Source organism: Leuciscus leuciscus (genome assembly GCF_965113295.1).
Source record: "Leuciscus leuciscus genome assembly, chromosome: 23".
Taxonomy (NCBI): domain Eukaryota; kingdom Metazoa; phylum Chordata; class Actinopteri; order Cypriniformes; family Leuciscidae; genus Leuciscus; species Leuciscus leuciscus.
In genome coordinates this window covers 9,855,973-9,872,701 of record NC_138747.1, presented here as the reverse complement: position 1 = coordinate 9,872,701, position 16,729 = coordinate 9,855,973, and the positions used below count along the sequence as shown (strand labels likewise).

Genomic DNA, 16,729 nt, shown 5'->3' with positions numbered 1-16,729 from the left:
CAATGGAAGCTATCCTGGATATTATAGCCCTGAAGCAGATGTTAAGCTACAAAGTTTCTACAGCTGGTATAACCCAGCTGTTGCAGGACCAATCAGGCCCCTGGGTTTCAAGAACCTTTATAATACTGCAGTTAAGGGAGGATATGACACTGGAAGCCATAGTTCACGGACTGGCTCTTCAGGTGGTCCAGTGACAAGTGGAAAACCTGGTTCTCATTCTGACACTAGAGGCCAGAGTCTGGGATCTCAAGTTGCTTCAGCTGTAAATGGGAGTCGTGATTATGGCTCTATGGGTAGTGCATTGTGCATGGGCATTATGCCATTGAAGCAAAGCAGTGATTCTGTTCCCAAGCCAGTACAGGTAGTTTCCCAAATTCCACTGCAAACCAGCAACGAGCGTATGGCAAACCCCATCATTCAACAGCTAGTGCAGGCAGTCTCACAGCCCAGTGTCCAACAACCAGAACAAGCCAGCTACCAGCCTGTGGGTCAGCCCAGTGACCCACAATCAGGACAAGCCAGCTACCAGCATGTGGGTCAGCCCAGTGGGCCGCAGCCAATACAAACCAGCTACCAGTCTGTGGACGAGCCCAGTGTCCAACAACCAACACAGTCTGGTTACCAGTCTGGGACTCAGACCAGTGGCTTGACCCTCTTCAAGCCCAAAAAAGGTAGCTTTCAATTTGGCTCCCTAGTCTTTCCTGGTACCAGGCCACTCCAGAGTAGCTCTGTAGTTCAGTCCAATAACCAACAACCAGCACAAGCAAGCTACCAGCTTGTGAGCCAGCCCAGTGGGTCACAACCAGCAAAAGCCAGCTACCAGCCTGTGAGCCAGCCCAGTTTGCATCAAGTAAGTCAGCCCAGTGGGCCACAACTAGAACAAGCCAGCTACCAGCCTGTGAGCCAGCCCAGTTTGCATCAAGTAAGTCAGCCCAGTGGGCCAGAACAAGTGAGCCAGCCCAGTGGGCCACAACTAGAACAAGCCAGCTACCAGCCTGTGAGCCAGCCCAGTGGGCCAAAACTAGTAGAACCCAGCTACCAGTCTGGAACTCAGCCCAGTGGCTTGACCCTCTTCAAGCCCCCAAAAAATCGTTTTCAATTTGGCTCCCTGGTATTTTCTGGTACCAGGCCACTACTGAAACCTAGTTTTAGCTCTGTGGTTCAGTCCAATAACCAACAACCAGAACAAGCCAGCTACCCATCTGTGAGCCAGCCCAGTGGGTCACAAACAGAACAAGCTAGTTTCCAGCCCAGTGAGCTCCAACCAGTACAAGCCAGCTACCAATTTGTGGCCCAGCCTGTTGACCAACAACCAGCACAAGCCAGCTACCAGTCTGTCGGCCAGTCCAGTGGGCCACTACCAGAACAAGCCAGCTACCCATCTGTGAGCCAGCCCAGTGGGCCACAACGAGTGAGCCAACCCAGTGGGCAACAACCAGCACAAGCCGGTTACCAGTCTGTAGGTCAGCCCAGTGGGCCTCAACTAGTACAAGCCAGCTATCAGGCTGGAACTCAGCCCAGTGGCTTGACTCTCTTCAAGCCCAAAAAAGGTAGATTTCAATTTGGCTCTCTGGTCTCTTCTGGTACCAGGCCACTCCAGAAACCTAGTTTTAGCTCTGTAGTTCAGCCCAATAACCAACAAGCCAGCTACCAGTCTGTGGACCAGTCCAGTGGGTTGCAACCAGTACAAACCAGCTACCCATCTGTGAGCCAGCCAAGTGGGCCACAAACAGAACAAGCTAGTTTCCAGCCCAGTGAGCTCCAACCAGCACAAGCCAGCTACCAGCCTGTGAGCCAGCCCAGTTTGCAACAAGTAAGTCAGCCCAGTGGGCCAGAACAAGTGAGCCAGCCCAGTGGGCCACAACTAGAACAAGCCAGCTACCAGCCTGTGAGCCAGCCCAGTGGGCCACAACGAGTGAGCCAGCCCAGTGGGCCACTACTGGAACAAGCCTGGAACAAGCCTGTGGGCCATCCCAGTGGGCAACAACCAGCACAAGCCGGTTACCAGTCTGTGGGTCAGCCCAGTGGGCCTCAACTAGTGGAAGCCAGCTACCAGTCTGGAACTCTGCCCAGTGGCTTGACCCTCTTCAAGCCCCAAAAAAATAGTTTTCAATTTGGCTCCCTGATATTTTCTGGTACCAGGCCACTACTGAAACCTAGTTTTAGCTCTGTGGTTCAGTCCAATAACCAAAAACCAGAACAAGCCAGCTACCCATCTGTGAGCCAGCCCAGTGAGCTCCAACCAGTACAAGCCAGCTACCAATTTGTGGCCCAGCCTGTTGACCAACAACCAGCACAAGCCAGCTACCAGTCTGTCGGCCAGTCCAGTGGGCCTCAACTAGTACAAGCCAGCTATCAGGCTGGAACTCAGCCCAGTGGGTTGACTCTCTTCAAGCCCAAAAAAGGTAGATTTCAATTTGGCTCTCTGGTCTCTTCTGGTACCAGGCCACTCCAGAAACCTAGTTTTAGCTCTGTAGTTCAGCCCAATAACCAACAAGCCAGCTACCAGTCTGTGGACCAATCCAGTGGGTTGCAACCAGTACAAACCAGCTACCCATCTGTGAGCCAGCCCAGTGAGCCACAAACAGAACAAGCTAGTTTCCAGCCCAGTGAGCTCCAACCAGCACAAGCCAGCTACCCATCTGTGAGCCAGCCCAGTTGGCTCCAACCAGTACAAGCCAGCTACCAGTCTGGGACTCAGCCCAGTGGCATGACCCTCTTCAAGCCCCAAAAAGGTACATTTCAACTTGGCTCCCTAGTCTTTTCTGGTAATGGGCCACTCCAGAATCCTAGTTTTAACTCTGTAGTTCAGTCCAGTAACCAACAACCAGCACAAGCAAGCTACCAGCCTGTCAGTGAGGCCAGTGTGCCAGGACAAGCCAGCTACCAGTCTGTGGGCCAGCCCAGTGGGCTGCAACCAGAACAAGTCGGCTACCAATCTGTGGGTCAGCCAAGTGGGCCACAACCAGAACAAGCCAGTTACCAATCTGTGGGTCAGCCAAGTGGGCAACAACCAGAACAAGTCAGCTTCCAGTCTGTGGCCCAGCCTGCTGACCAACTAGCACAAGCTGGCTACCAGTCTGTGGGTCAGTCCAGTGGGCTGCCACCAGAACAAGCCAGCTACCATTCAGTAGTCAAGGATAGTGGACAAACCGTTTTCAAGCCAGTGACATCTCAAGGGGGACAACTTTTTCAGATTGGGTCCAAGCTTTATTCATGCCAGCAGTTTGCATCACAGCCCAGTTACCAGCTTGCAGCCCAACCAGGACAGACTAGGTATCATCCTCTATCCAGACCTCTATCCAGACCTAGTTCTCCATACTTAACTCAGCGTACCGAGTCTATTGTACAACCCAGTTACCTGGCCTCAATGAAGCTTCGGCAGCCTACCTACCAGTCTGTGGTGCAACCCATCAACCAAATCCCTCCAAGACCATTGCAGTCCACACTCCAGTCTCTTTTCAGACCAGCTCACCTGCCTGAACAGCCTAGCTACCAGGTCCTAGTGCCTCCAAGCTTCTTGCCTCTTGCTATGCCTGGACCATCCAGTTATGGTGCTATATCTCAGCCCAGTGGTCAGCCTTCGTGGCAACTGCACCAGCCTGGCTTGCAGCCTCTGGCCAAGCCAGGGCAAAGGGTTTATCAGCCCCTAGTGAAACCTGTACAATCCAGCTACAGACCCTCAAGCAAGCTGGAAAATCTCAGCTACCAGCCTCAAATCCTGCCTAGCCACCAGTCTCTAGGTCAGTCCAGCAACAATTACCTTGCCATGCCAGTGCAATCTAGGTACCAGGCACAGTCAAATTCTGAGACCATTTCTCAGTCTGGAGACCAGACAACTTCCATAGCAGGGCAGTCAGATTCCCAGCCTGAAATGCTGATGAGAAGCCAGTCTTTAGCTCAGTCTGGCTACTCTTCCACAGGCATACCAACGCAGTCTAGACAAGCCCCAAGTACAGTCAAGTTATGAGACTGTCTCAGAGCCTGGATTCCAGACCTCTTAAATGCCTGGGCAATCGAGTTACCAATCTGTAACCAGATCTAGTTCTGCACCCCAGCAGTCTCTGTTTCAAGCTTTGAGTCTGTTGCAGTCAGTACAACCCAGACTTCAGTTTCCAGCACAGTGGCATTACCAGTCTGTCAAAGAGCTCATAGACCTGTTCAATGTAGGCCACATTCATCTCAGAGCAGGTTCAGGCTGTTTTTTTTTTTTTTTACTTGTGTTTGCTGTTTCATATTTTTGGCTAATATTTTAATAAAATATCATAAGCAAATGTTTGTTTGAAGTGAAATCTAATTTTGTAACTTACCTTTTGTTGGTGGTTGACAAATCTGAAAAGAAATTAAGAGGTGGGGAAAAATGTAAGGATTCTGGCAGTCAACTAGTTTAATTTAATTGGTATAACCTTTACACTGAACAGGTTTATGTACTAAAATGGTAAGCCATCTATGACAACCTTGCAGTTTTTTTTTTTTTCTCAAAACAGTTCATTAAAAGGATCGTTCACCCAAAAATAATTACCCCATGATTTACTCTCAAGCCATCCTAGGTGTGAGCTTCTTGCAGATGAATACAATTGGAGTTATATAAAAAAAAAAATTCTGGGTCTTCCAAGCTTTATAATGGCAGTGAATTGTAAATGAGATTTTGATGCCCAAAAAAGAGCATCCATAATGTATTGATGAATGTGGAAGCGCAGAGGATAGAACAAAACACCAGTCATTTTTAAAGTGAAATGTCAGAGGAGCTTGAGTTTGTTGCCCAGCCCTATTTGAATCATAGGAGGCCTACATCTTATGTCATGCATCATGTCAAGGGTTGCTCTTTTGGCATAAGTCGACTTGCATATAGGCTGTCTGTTTGGAGCTAGTTATTTGTAGTTGATAAAGTTTTAAATATGGATATTTTTCTCACAAACGCATCACTTTGCTTCAGAAGGCCTTAACTCCCTGGAGCCATATGGAGTACTTTTATCATGGATGGATGCACTTTTTTGGGCCTCAATCTCATTTACCATTCACTGCCATTTAAAAGCATGGAAGAGCCAAGACTGAAAGAAGAAAGTCATATACACCTAGGATGGCTTGGGGGTGAGTAAATCATGGGGTAATTTTTTTTTTTTGGTCAACTATCCCTTTAAATCCCAGTAACAAATTAGTTGAATACTGCGGTGAATACTTAAGATGTGTGAGAATGACTGAAAAAACGAACTTACTAGTGCTATGAGAACTGGTACACTCCTGACCAGCAGGGGAAACTGTAGTGATGGCTTGAGATGGATCTGCATGTTTTTCCTGAGTGTCATTCAATTTGCTTGAATGTGTCTTAAGCTCACTGCATTTGCCTGATGTCTCATCTCCAGAGGCAGTCTTGCCCTTTTGTTTGCCAATATCATCTTCATCTTCAAATTCAAATTTCTCTCTCTGCTCTTCGTTCTCCACATCCTCCTCCAGCTGCTGGTGAGATGAACCTTTGGACATAGGCTCTGTAAAACAAGGGTCAAATGTTATTCTGTACATCATGCTATATAAATTTAGAAGGCAGCATCTCATTACTGACAAAATTGGAAATTGTGCTGTGAATGTGGTACAAAGTCCAGTCATTTATTAATTTACCAAATGTTTTTTTTTACTTGTTTTACTTATGAAAGAGGAATGACACAAATAACAACCAGACCTGTTGGATGGGCTGTGCAATGCATGGCTTCACAAGGCCTCATAAATTGACAGAGGTGGTGAGTTACCGCTCAACATAAAATGAGCACCTCAATGATTTCCGCATTCATTTTAAATGCATATCAAACAAACTAATAATCAGAAGCACTCAGTTTTTGTTGGTGTAGCTGTTCTGCATTGATTAGTTATGTATCTGTCACATTTTCCTCAAGCAGTGATTGCTTCTGGAAACATATAAAAAAATGGAAACATTTTAACCAGTGGCGGATACAGAATGTCATTAATAGGTGGGCCTGGTGAATATACGGGGGGGCCTCGGATTTTTAAGCTTATATACACGCCCAGTGGCGTAACTTTGCTAAATTAGATATATGTACATTGTACAATAACATTACGATGTCCAGCAATCGATTTAAATAGTAGGCTACATGGTGTTTAATTTGTCGTTTAATGAGATGTAGCCTTATATATTTAGTCAGTGCTGACAATTTTTGTGTGACTAAAATACATAGATTCGCCTATTCAAACAACGTACACCTAAATGGTCCAGTGGTAGAACTTTCGCCAGCAGTGTCAGAGGTTGTGGGATCTAATCCGCACCAGTTTAGTTTTTTTTCTCATCAAAACTGATTATGTTCATCAGTGGTTGTATATCAAGGAGGGACATGTGTGCATTATGATGTGTGATTTCACCAGAACGAATAGAGTATCCGCAACGGATTGAAGCGCGCGTCCGGATTGAAGCACGAGCCACACGAGAGAACACTGTATCAGCGCCACTGATCGCAGCGGCAACGAGCACTTTCATCACTTGATTTAAAAAACACAGTTCAGTGCTAGATCGTCTCTTATTTAACAAACGAACGAAATGAATGCTCTGCTGGTTAACTGGAGATGTTTAATGTATTTGTAGAATTGGTACATTAGTGCCGCGAGATGTTTAAAAAAGTGGTGGGGACATGTCCCTCGCCCCACCCGCAAATTACGCCTATGTAACACGCCTGATAAATATGTCAACTATAGCAGATCAGTACTTAGGTAGTGAATTTAACTACCTTGTACTCATGTCAGTCAGCCCTCCCGGCTGCTTTAAACCTGAAGTTCATCTGTCTGTTATGCGACTCGCATGTAGACTATCACAACGTTAAGTCAGTGCGCGCACAGAGAGCGGTGTTGCGTGATAGCATCACTGGACTGACACATGATATGCCGACATAATAATTTTCTTTTGTAGCTATTTTTCGTAGCTATTGTACATAAATGTCCTCAGGAAACTATTACAATGACATTATTTATTAATTCATTATTATTATTATTATTATTATTAAAATTAAAAATTTAAATTGTTTTTATTAATCTGATTGGGCGGGCCACCGGTCAATCTGGGTGGGCACGTGCCCACCCAGGCCCACCCATAAATCCGCGCCTGATTTTAACTGAACAAATTTCACAGACCGTACTGAGATCAGCTCAAGCCTAAGACTGGGTGGTGGGTGGTAGGAGAGAAGGGAGAGTTCAGATGCCATCAGCCCCACATAGTCAGTACCACAAAAAGCACTTGTTTCATTATAAGTGCTACAGTGTTTTGTGTAGGGAGCTTAAACTTGTGACAATGGAAATTAAATGGAGTAGATAACTATGTACTTTGAGTTATTTTAACTTCATAGAATTTGATTAAAGGGGTGGTTGATTATGATTTCACTTTTTTAACTTTAGTTAGTGTGTAATGTTGCTGTTTGAGCGTAAACAACATCTGCAAAGTTACAATGCTCAAAGTTCAAAGCAAAGGGAGATATTTGCTTTTAAAGAAATCGCTTTTTAAGGACTATAACAAACAGCTGGTAGGGACTACACAACATTCCTCCCGGGTTAGTGACATCACCAACCCTAAAATTTACATAAACCCCGCCCCCGGAACACGATTTATAGATTATCATGACAGAATATGCTAATCAATGACTAGAAGATCTACACATAAGCTACATAAATTCATCAACTAACCATTCAGAAACGTCCTGTTGCATTCTACATGTTGTCACTTCTTCTTGAGTCTCTCCATCATTGTCTGAATCCGGGTTAAACATTAAAGGCTAAACGTTTTTGAAATTTTCAATGCATGTCTGTGTGAGTGCAAGCTGTTGTAGCTCCTCCCTCTGTGCTGGGAGTAGCAGCTCATTTGCATTTAAACGAACAGACACAAAACGGTCCATCTTTGCTCACCCTCAAAAAGTGACAATTTTAACATGCTATATAAAAATATCTGTGGGGTATTTTGAGCTAAAACTTCACATACATACCCTTGGGACATCATAGACTTATTTTAAATCTTGTGAAAAGGGCATTATACCACCCTTTTAAATTGAAATGTGTATGTTATTTAAAGCTAGTATTGCAAGCCAGTCAACTCATTAGTGTTGCTTATGTCAACTTCATTTAACTACAAAAAATGTAAATGTATTTCAACCTTCAATCTCCACAGTCTACTCCAGGTTTTAATAATGCTTTATGTGTTAATAAAGCATTTATGGACCGATTTGAACTTCTGGATGGAGGGAAAAATTTCCTTCTAAAATAAATATATATGGCAAAATAAATTACTCTTTTAAAGGTACAATATGCAAGAATTTTTTTGCCGCTAGAGGGCGCTACATTCCAAACAACAACAACGGCGTAGCTTGATGACGATGTGAAGGAGCGTGGAATGATGGGAACTGTCGTTTTAGACTCCACCCTGGATGTAAATCAGTCAGAGGGGAATCGAAAAATCATGTTCATGGATGAGGCTAAGTTCTATTTTTATAAATGTTGCGTTTAATTACATGCTTATTGTGACGAGGGGGGCGTGGCTCAGCGCGGTCTGTGATGGGAGAGAGAAGAGACGAGCAAGTAGGTCAAGTGCAAATGACGAACCTGTGTCTTATTGCAGTATTATTGGCGTGGAGAGACCGCTTATAAGCCGCGCTGGAACGAGAGAGAGACTGGAGAGAAAACTGGACGCAGAGGAAGAAAACCGGTGGATCCGAGCTCTCATTTTTGAACTGTTTTGTGCCGTCGCGGTTGCCACGGTGAATGCGCGTTGTGCGCGGCTTTTGTTTGTTTTGCTTTATTTTAATAAAGTACGAGTCCCAGTCACGCCGATCCCTGTCTTCTTCCTTCCTGACTCTTAAACCTCATCACACTTTTATTTCATTAAAATGAATTAACCACAAGAAAAGTAAGGTTTAACATTGGTTATCATAGATGTTACTGTATTTGTTGAATTCGTTGTTGTGATAACGCTGCGCAGTTTTACGTGTTCTAAACAATTGTTGTAAAAGTACATTCGAACATACCCACATCATTTGCCAAAATACTGATTAATCTTTATGTATAACACATGCTATGTTTATTTACATGGCCATAAACACCAGACGTGATAAACAATGTTTAAACTAAACACAAATCTAAAGCAATAATACTTTCCTTACATAAACATAACTATTACCGAATGCTACATTTGGAAAATATAAAATTAAGCATGCTTTGTCGACAGAACCAGCTGCAATCGGTAAAGAATAATTGTGTACCATAACGACTGCAAGAAACAAGCTAAAGTTTGTAGTAGCTTGATAGACGCTAACGTTACAACTTCCGCATTTGTCCAGGACTCCACGCAGTACGAGCGGAAACCGAGGGTAACGCGGATATGACGCAATTGACTGGCGACTCCCAGCTCACCCCTGCTCTAACGCCCCGTTTCCTTGGTTAAAATCGCAATTTTCTCACGATTTAAAAATAGTTGGAAACATTTGGGATATTGTAAGTAATCAACTTAACAAAATATATAACACTGGCCTTGAGATTTTGGGATATTTTAATGCAAAATTCTTACATATTGTACCTTTAAGTCTCATATTGATTTTTGGTTAGTTTCCAAACAACTTATTGAGAAGGTCATCTGTTGGTATTTTAGTGACCCCTCTCACTGATCACAGAGCTACATAACAAATATATATATGTATATATATATATATATATATATATATATATTTTTTTTTTTTTTTTTTGTCCCTCACTCAGGATTATAATTACAGAGCATCATTCTGGAAATTGAACAGCTCTCATCTGAAACATGATTGTTTTAAGCTTGGTTTAGAAGCTTTCATTTCAGATTTTCATGTAGATAAAGCTACAAATCAGAACAATTTTAGCCTTTATCGGGAACCGTTTAAATCTGAGGTGGGAAAATATCTAAGAAGATATGGTAGTGATTTAGCTAGAAAGAAGAGATCTGAAGAAAATGATGTCATTTCTAAAATAATATTTCTTTCCCAAAAACCCATTGAAACATTGTCTGACCATGAAAATGTGGAACTATATAATTTGCAGAGTAGGCTAGGCGTTATATATAGAACCAAGTCTGAAGGAGCTTTTATTAGATCTAGGCAGCGTTGGTCAGAGCACGGAGAACAAAATTCATCTTACTTTTATAAACTTGAGAGATGTAATTATAATTATAATACCATTCATAGATTACAGATTAATGGACATATATCTGAGAATCCAAGAGAAATTGCAAAATTTTGTGATGATTTTTATAAGACGTTGTATAGTTCCTCTTTTGATCATGGATCATCTACATGCTTTTTCAATTCACTACTTAGTTGTTGTAAAATTAGTGGGATAGATAGAAACATGTGTGACCAAGCTCTTTGTTTAGAGGAGGTCACTGAAACCATTAATCATCTTAAACTTAACAAATCGGTGGATGGTTTGTCTTCTGAGTTCTACAGATTGTTTGCAAAACAATTAGCTCCTTTACTTTTGCAAGATTTCAGACAAAGTATTTTAAAAGGCTCTATTCCACCTACACTTACACCAGACCTTATTACATTACTCTCAAAGCCCAATTAAGATGTTATTTTTCTTGATAATTGGCACCCGATATGTCTTCTTATGCATTAATATTGCAGACAGGCAAATTATACTGAGTCAACTTGCGGATGATACTACATTTTTTTTAAAGTAACTCTGCTCAGGTTGCTTTAGTTATTAATGTATTTACTTTATTTTCTCGAGCAACAGGCTTACACTTAAATATTAATAAATGTGAGTTATTTTCAATCAAAAACTGTCATTTGACAAATATAGATGGCATCCCGGTGAAAGATAAAGTCACTTATCTAGGTATAATCATTTCGAAGGATATGAAGAGTAGATGTGTTAATAACTGGTTACACAGAGATTGGTCTATCAAGGGTATGCTTTACATTCTAAAGCAGAGGGTCTTCTCTGGACACATCTGCAGTCCTCATGACTCCTGCAGCAGGACTATGGCATGTTCATACAGATGATCAGGAACTCTGGGCATCTTTTTCCTGGTGTTTTCTCAGAGTCAGTAGAATGGTCTCTTCAATGTCCCAAGTTATTGTAACTGTGACTTTAATTGTCTACCTCCAGCAAACTGTTAGTGTCTTAGTGTCTTTAGGACTGTTCCAAAGATGCATGTGCAGTAATTGTTTATAGTTCATTGAACAAGCATGAAAAACATCGTTTAAAGTAAAAGGCACCACCAGAATTATTTGTTTGCTTTGCATACTATGTCACTAATTTAACCCATTAGGCAGGCTCATTGGAATATTCAATAATTAATTATATGTCTTGTGTATGATGGACATCGTCACTTTGAGTCAAGATCTGGGTTTCTGAAGAACTAACCACAAATGGTACATTTGCCTATTATTCTAATACTGAATCAGTTACAAAAATGCTAACGTGAGGAAGGGAGCATGAATGACTCCAGACATGTTTTTCAAAAACACTATTCATGTCCATTCTGATGTCCTTCTGTCCCTTACAGTGGACCACAAACACAGTTTCTCCAGCAAACCCACTTCATGTTAGACCACACACAATGGCACCCTTGTGATCAGACAAGAGTGCCATGATGCATTCATCACTGAGGAATCCCTGACTGTTTGTTAGATCACAAGTCAAAAGATCAGTGCTATGTGATGTGTGAAATGGTGGGACCAAGCACTAATGGAGAGAAAGGATTGTCTGTCTCCAATATTTTATCCATTCCTGTATAACATGTATGACATGGCATCTCAACCAATGAGAGCCACAGAACATGTATGTCATGACGATGCTGATTGGCTGATGGCACCTATATGCGCAGTCAAACCCTTCAATAGTGACTATCCTGAGTTGTGATGTCCAAGACAGCAGATATGGGGAAATATGTTCATTTCACACTTTCAATAGTCCTGGAAACATAACCAGGCACTGGTAAAACATTTACAATAATAATGACTACTACGGATATATATATATATATTTATGTTGCTTTCAGAAATACTTATTTAGCAAGAATACAGCTAGTTTTGAATGGCTGTAAATGGCTTGCAGATGCTGTAGTTACAGCATAACAGCCAAACCGTCACCCCTTGGTCTCAACACCAATATAATGAAGGTTTGCATGGAGGAACCTTATTTATTTATTTATTTATTGTCTGATCAAGCACATACAATCAAAAATGCACTTATATTTTTATAAAGCAGACCAAACTGGTTTGCTCATGCAATACAGCATTACGATTGACATGATGCAGACTGGCATTGACTGTGCAGTAAAGGTCAGTCTGAATCCATACTCAAAACACAGAGCATGGATGTCCAAAACTAATGTCAGTTGTGGTCAGTCCCATATAGGAAAGACACTTCAAAAGAGATAGTAGTTGTTTTAGCAACGAGATGAAATGAATAATTGGAGATTTATCAAATTAATTGCTTTAGGCAAAGCATCAAAGGCAAAGTTAATATTAAAACACACCTGAGAACTCCATGAAGTCTACTGTATTTTGAAAGAGAAACCAATAATATTTTCCTCAGGGGCAGGTCAATTGTGTTTTTTACCTGGACTTGGGAGAATAGTACCTGTCGCAACCCAGCATAAGTTCTGTTTGGCTGTTCATGTAAAGCATTATGTACATGTTGTTCTGCTTTCATTCTCTTGAAAAAGTGTAGCATCCTTCATTGGGTGCATGTGTGAAGAGATGTTATGATAAACGTTTTATATGTACATTGTTATGTTGAGATGTGTTTGCTTGCACTGCCTGTTTACTTGCTTTTTGAGTAAGAATTAAACGTATTAGTGGTGTGTGAACCTGAGTCTTCTGTCTTCAGCTTCCCTGCAGCATCAATATCTGCTTATGTTTACAACTAAATGCCTAATTTGGCCTAATTTGCTAAAAATGCCTAATTTGCCTAGCTTCAACTACAGTAAGTGAAAGATTAATTTTTAATCCTATAAAGCCAAATGTACTGTATCACTTTTAATACAAGACTTTGAAGCAACTTGCATATTCATAGTTAGTATAGTTTTTTTTTTCTCCTGCAGTCTGCAACCCATTGAGTCGCAACCCACCAGTTGACAACTACCGGTTCATGCTATAAATTTATTGAGGGGGCAGTGTATCAACACAAGGAGGAAACTTCCTTTTCCACTTCTTATCAGTGTCCCAAGCGTCCATCTCATGAAATAGTTGGAGTTATCGCAAGACAGCTCAGAGATATGCTGTCTGTGATTCATTCAGATTGATGATGTCATCCTTGCCCACAGGGTATTAAACCGACCCGTGCTCAGGATGAATGAATGCACAGCAAAATCTTAAAATGTGTCAAATTTTAAATGTGTGTTGCTACAGTATGTGTATTTTTTGCACAATCTGCTTTTCAATTTTAGATGACAGACAAAAAAAGCATGATGTATTTACAATAACATCACTGCATTCTGACTTAATTGCAGGTTCCATGGAAACAGCACCTTAACCTTCTACTTAAACCGTGGAATGGCTGTGTACACACCTCTACATGTCCTCTATTGTCACAAGCACACATCCTCGAAATGTGCCACCTCAGCAATGGCTGATTTTGCAGACCACAGACATCCAAGGATGCATTAATCATCCTGGGGGTTGTCTGTAATGCACTTTTCCAAATTAACGTTAAAGTTGGCATGGAATGAAAATTAAGCCTATTTATTTCTTAAATGTATGTTAAAGATCTTGCTGTGAACAATTTATCTGTGCATATGGGTTTTTTTATTAACGGTTTGACCTCATAGTTTGAAGTCAAGTCACATTAATTTAGTCCTTTATACAACAGAGATTGTTTCAAAGCAGCTATACATTAATAAACATGAAAATAACAGTGTAAATGTTGCAAATGTAATCCATTATGAAACCATAATTTCAGCTTTAAATCAGCTCTACTTAAGAAAACGGTGTCATTATTCTGCTAAATTTTCAGTGTTGTTTCAATTCAGTTAAATAACAGTGTCGATGTAGCTGTGACAGAAAGGGCATCCGACGTAAAACCTGTGCCATATCATGTGTGTATGAAGTGGACCATGGACTTTGAGAGGGAATAATGCTAAGAAAGAAAGAGAAAGAGAGAACAGTGTCGATGTAGCAAAGTTAGTGTCATTATCCAGCTCAGTTTTGTTCCCAGAGAGCAACATAGTGTTGTTGGTTCTCATCTATCCGATATAGTGTCAGAGCAGTTAAATCGATAATATTACTGAATATTAATTGTCATTTAAAATGTCATAACTGGACCTTCCAGTGGAAATGACAGACATCTCTGTGATGATGTATGCAGGACTTCTCCAATCATTTAGTCAGCTTAAACTCCACCAGTTCAAGCTCATGTTCATTTGCCTCCACTTCTGAGAGAAACTCAAAATCCAATCAACAATCGGTGCATAGAACCAAGTACTTGCCCTAAATTGTTTCTTTTTTGATAATCTGTAGCCTATAACTTGGATGTATGTCACAATACAGAGGAAAAGATCTGGCACCACAATAAAAATGCAGTATCAACGTGTAAATGACTGAAGCAAGGAATTCCATTGGCCACCGGGTAATAGTGATGCCAAAACACGGTATAGCCATAAAACTCGACAACAAAGAGAGTCATGTAACAGGTCATTGTTCACTCAGATTGTTCATTCACATCTTCAAACCTTCAAAGCATGATGTGGTTTGGCATGCACAGATTCAAAAGATCTGTTCAATTCTGCCTTTACGTCGATTGAAAGAATCACATGAAAAGCACAAGCTCCTCTTTCACCTTCTAAACATACAGTATAGTATTTCATTTCTCTCATGTTGTTGTGTAATGTGTTCTCAAAAATAGCAGAGGTCTTCATACAACACCTTTCACTTTTTGAAGAGCTCACATTCCACAGGGAGTCAGGCAGGAACCCTTCAAATTCTCGCTAACATGTGGATGGAGCTCCCTCCACCCAATATCCAGTATCACATCCGCTGGGAGGCCCATGCAATCGTACATATGCCTTTGTCATCCCAGAGGGCCCAAAAAGCCCCAGCTGGGGTCCCTTCGGATTGGAGAGACCACTGACAGAGTGTGTTTGTACTGCAGCTCGCTCTCTCGGACATGCATGGACTGCTAATGATGCTTAACTGTCATAGAGAGAAAAGGAGGGAAACGGAACACTGCCCATTTTTAAACCATCTAATTCTGGAAATGCAAAAGGAAGTCAGTGATTGTTGACTGGCAGCTAGATGCAGATTAGGAGTTCCAGGATTGTGAGGCCCCTCAGTACTACACAAAGTGTGATTGTGGAATTTACATTGGAATTAGTCCATGAAAAAATCTGCTCTAATTTCTCTTTAAATCAGATATGTGGTTTGCGTTTACCACCTCAGAGTTGCATCTGTGTTAGAAGTTCTGCTGGATAACACTGGGTTAAGGGGAAAGTTCACCATAAAAAAAGAATATTTCATCATTTACGCACCCTTGTACTGTTCCAAACCTGCAAGACTTTTATTGCTCTGTTAAACACAGAAAAAAATATATATATTTAAAAATGCCTCAGCACTTGACCCAAATTATATTTTTCAAAATATCATATTTTTTGTTCCTCAAAAAGTCATACAATATTTTTCAAAGTTGTAAACAAAACAAAGATTATTGGAGTATATTTTACAGGAAAATACTATTTCAGTTTTTCTAAATTTCTTTGTAATTGTTTGGGAATTTTATAAACAATATCTGAGTGAAAATAGTTTCTACACCAAATATATTTCAGGGCAAGTTTTGGAACAGCATTAGGGTGATGCTGTAAGTGATGACAGGATTTTAAATTCATTTTTGGGTTAACTATTGCTTTAACTGTCTGTGAGAGGGTCTCTTTGGGTTGAGTGAGTTTTGTAAGATCCCTCTGTTCCCCAGTGAGCCACTGAAATTAGAAAGAGTGCACACCCTCCTCTTCTGTCTTCTCTTCTCCTACCCCCACTCTACAGAAAACACCCCTTTTCATGGTGCCCATGCCTTTGTTGCATGTTAGTGTGTGAGAGAAAATGTTAGATTGATCAATAAACAGACCAACTCACCTTTTTGTTCTCAGTACTACAACAGGAAAGCTTCAGCACCTCCCAAGAGTGTCTTTAATCCCAACAACCTCCCATGCACTTCCTGCTATAAAATCAGCTGTCTCCTTGAACACATCCTCATCCTCTGTTTATCCGCTGCTGTCGGACTGAGGCCTCTGAGAAGGCGGCAAATACTGCTGTTTACTTTCCCACAGGCAGCAAGTTCCCGACTCTGCGCACAAACCGCTCCACTCCTCCTTGCTTTCATAGGCTAAATGAGCCCCCCTCTTCCCCCGGCCTCTGTCACTCCCGTCTTTTCTTTCGCTCCTTCCCTCCCCTGCTGTTGGACAGTTAGGCTCTTCTGAACAAGCATAATAGCTGTTAAGCTCCACCAATGGCTGAGCCGCCGGCAGACTTGTCGTCCAATTAAAGTCAGGTTAGTTGGTCAAGGGGCAGAGTCTAGAAGGGAAAAAAAGAGTAAGACAAGTCTGGAGAAGGAGGGAGGGAGAGAGAGAGAAAGACAGAAACAGACACAGGGATTACAGCATCTCCAAGCTGGGCAAAAGTGGAGTAAATAGTATTAACTGAGTTGGTGGTCATTCAGTATTGTGCAGTGATGGCATTAAAGCATATTTCTTTAATTGATTTTTGTCAGTTTTGAGGATACATTACAT

At 41.6% G+C, this 16,729-nt stretch overlaps 1 protein-coding gene across 2 annotated transcripts in view; it reads right to left on the bottom strand.

Annotated features, from left to right (window-relative positions):
* arhgef10la (Rho guanine nucleotide exchange factor (GEF) 10-like a) overlaps positions 1-16,382 on the bottom strand; it is a 139,280-nt gene extending 122,898 nt beyond the window's left edge. Inside the window, exons 1-3 of one of the 2 annotated variants that reach the window (XM_082154997.1) lie at positions 16,077-16,382; positions 5,217-5,486; positions 4,311-4,332 (exon numbers count right to left, since the gene is read on the bottom strand). In XM_082154997.1, the coding sequence (XP_082011123.1) occupies positions 4,311-4,332; positions 5,217-5,481 (287 nt within the window). In that variant the 5' untranslated portion in view covers positions 5,482-5,486; positions 16,077-16,382. The remainder of the gene's footprint in view (positions 1-4,310; positions 4,333-5,216; positions 5,487-16,076) is intronic. The other variant, XM_082154998.1, reaches the window with a different exon arrangement.
* Between the last annotated feature and the right edge of the window lie 347 nt (positions 16,383-16,729).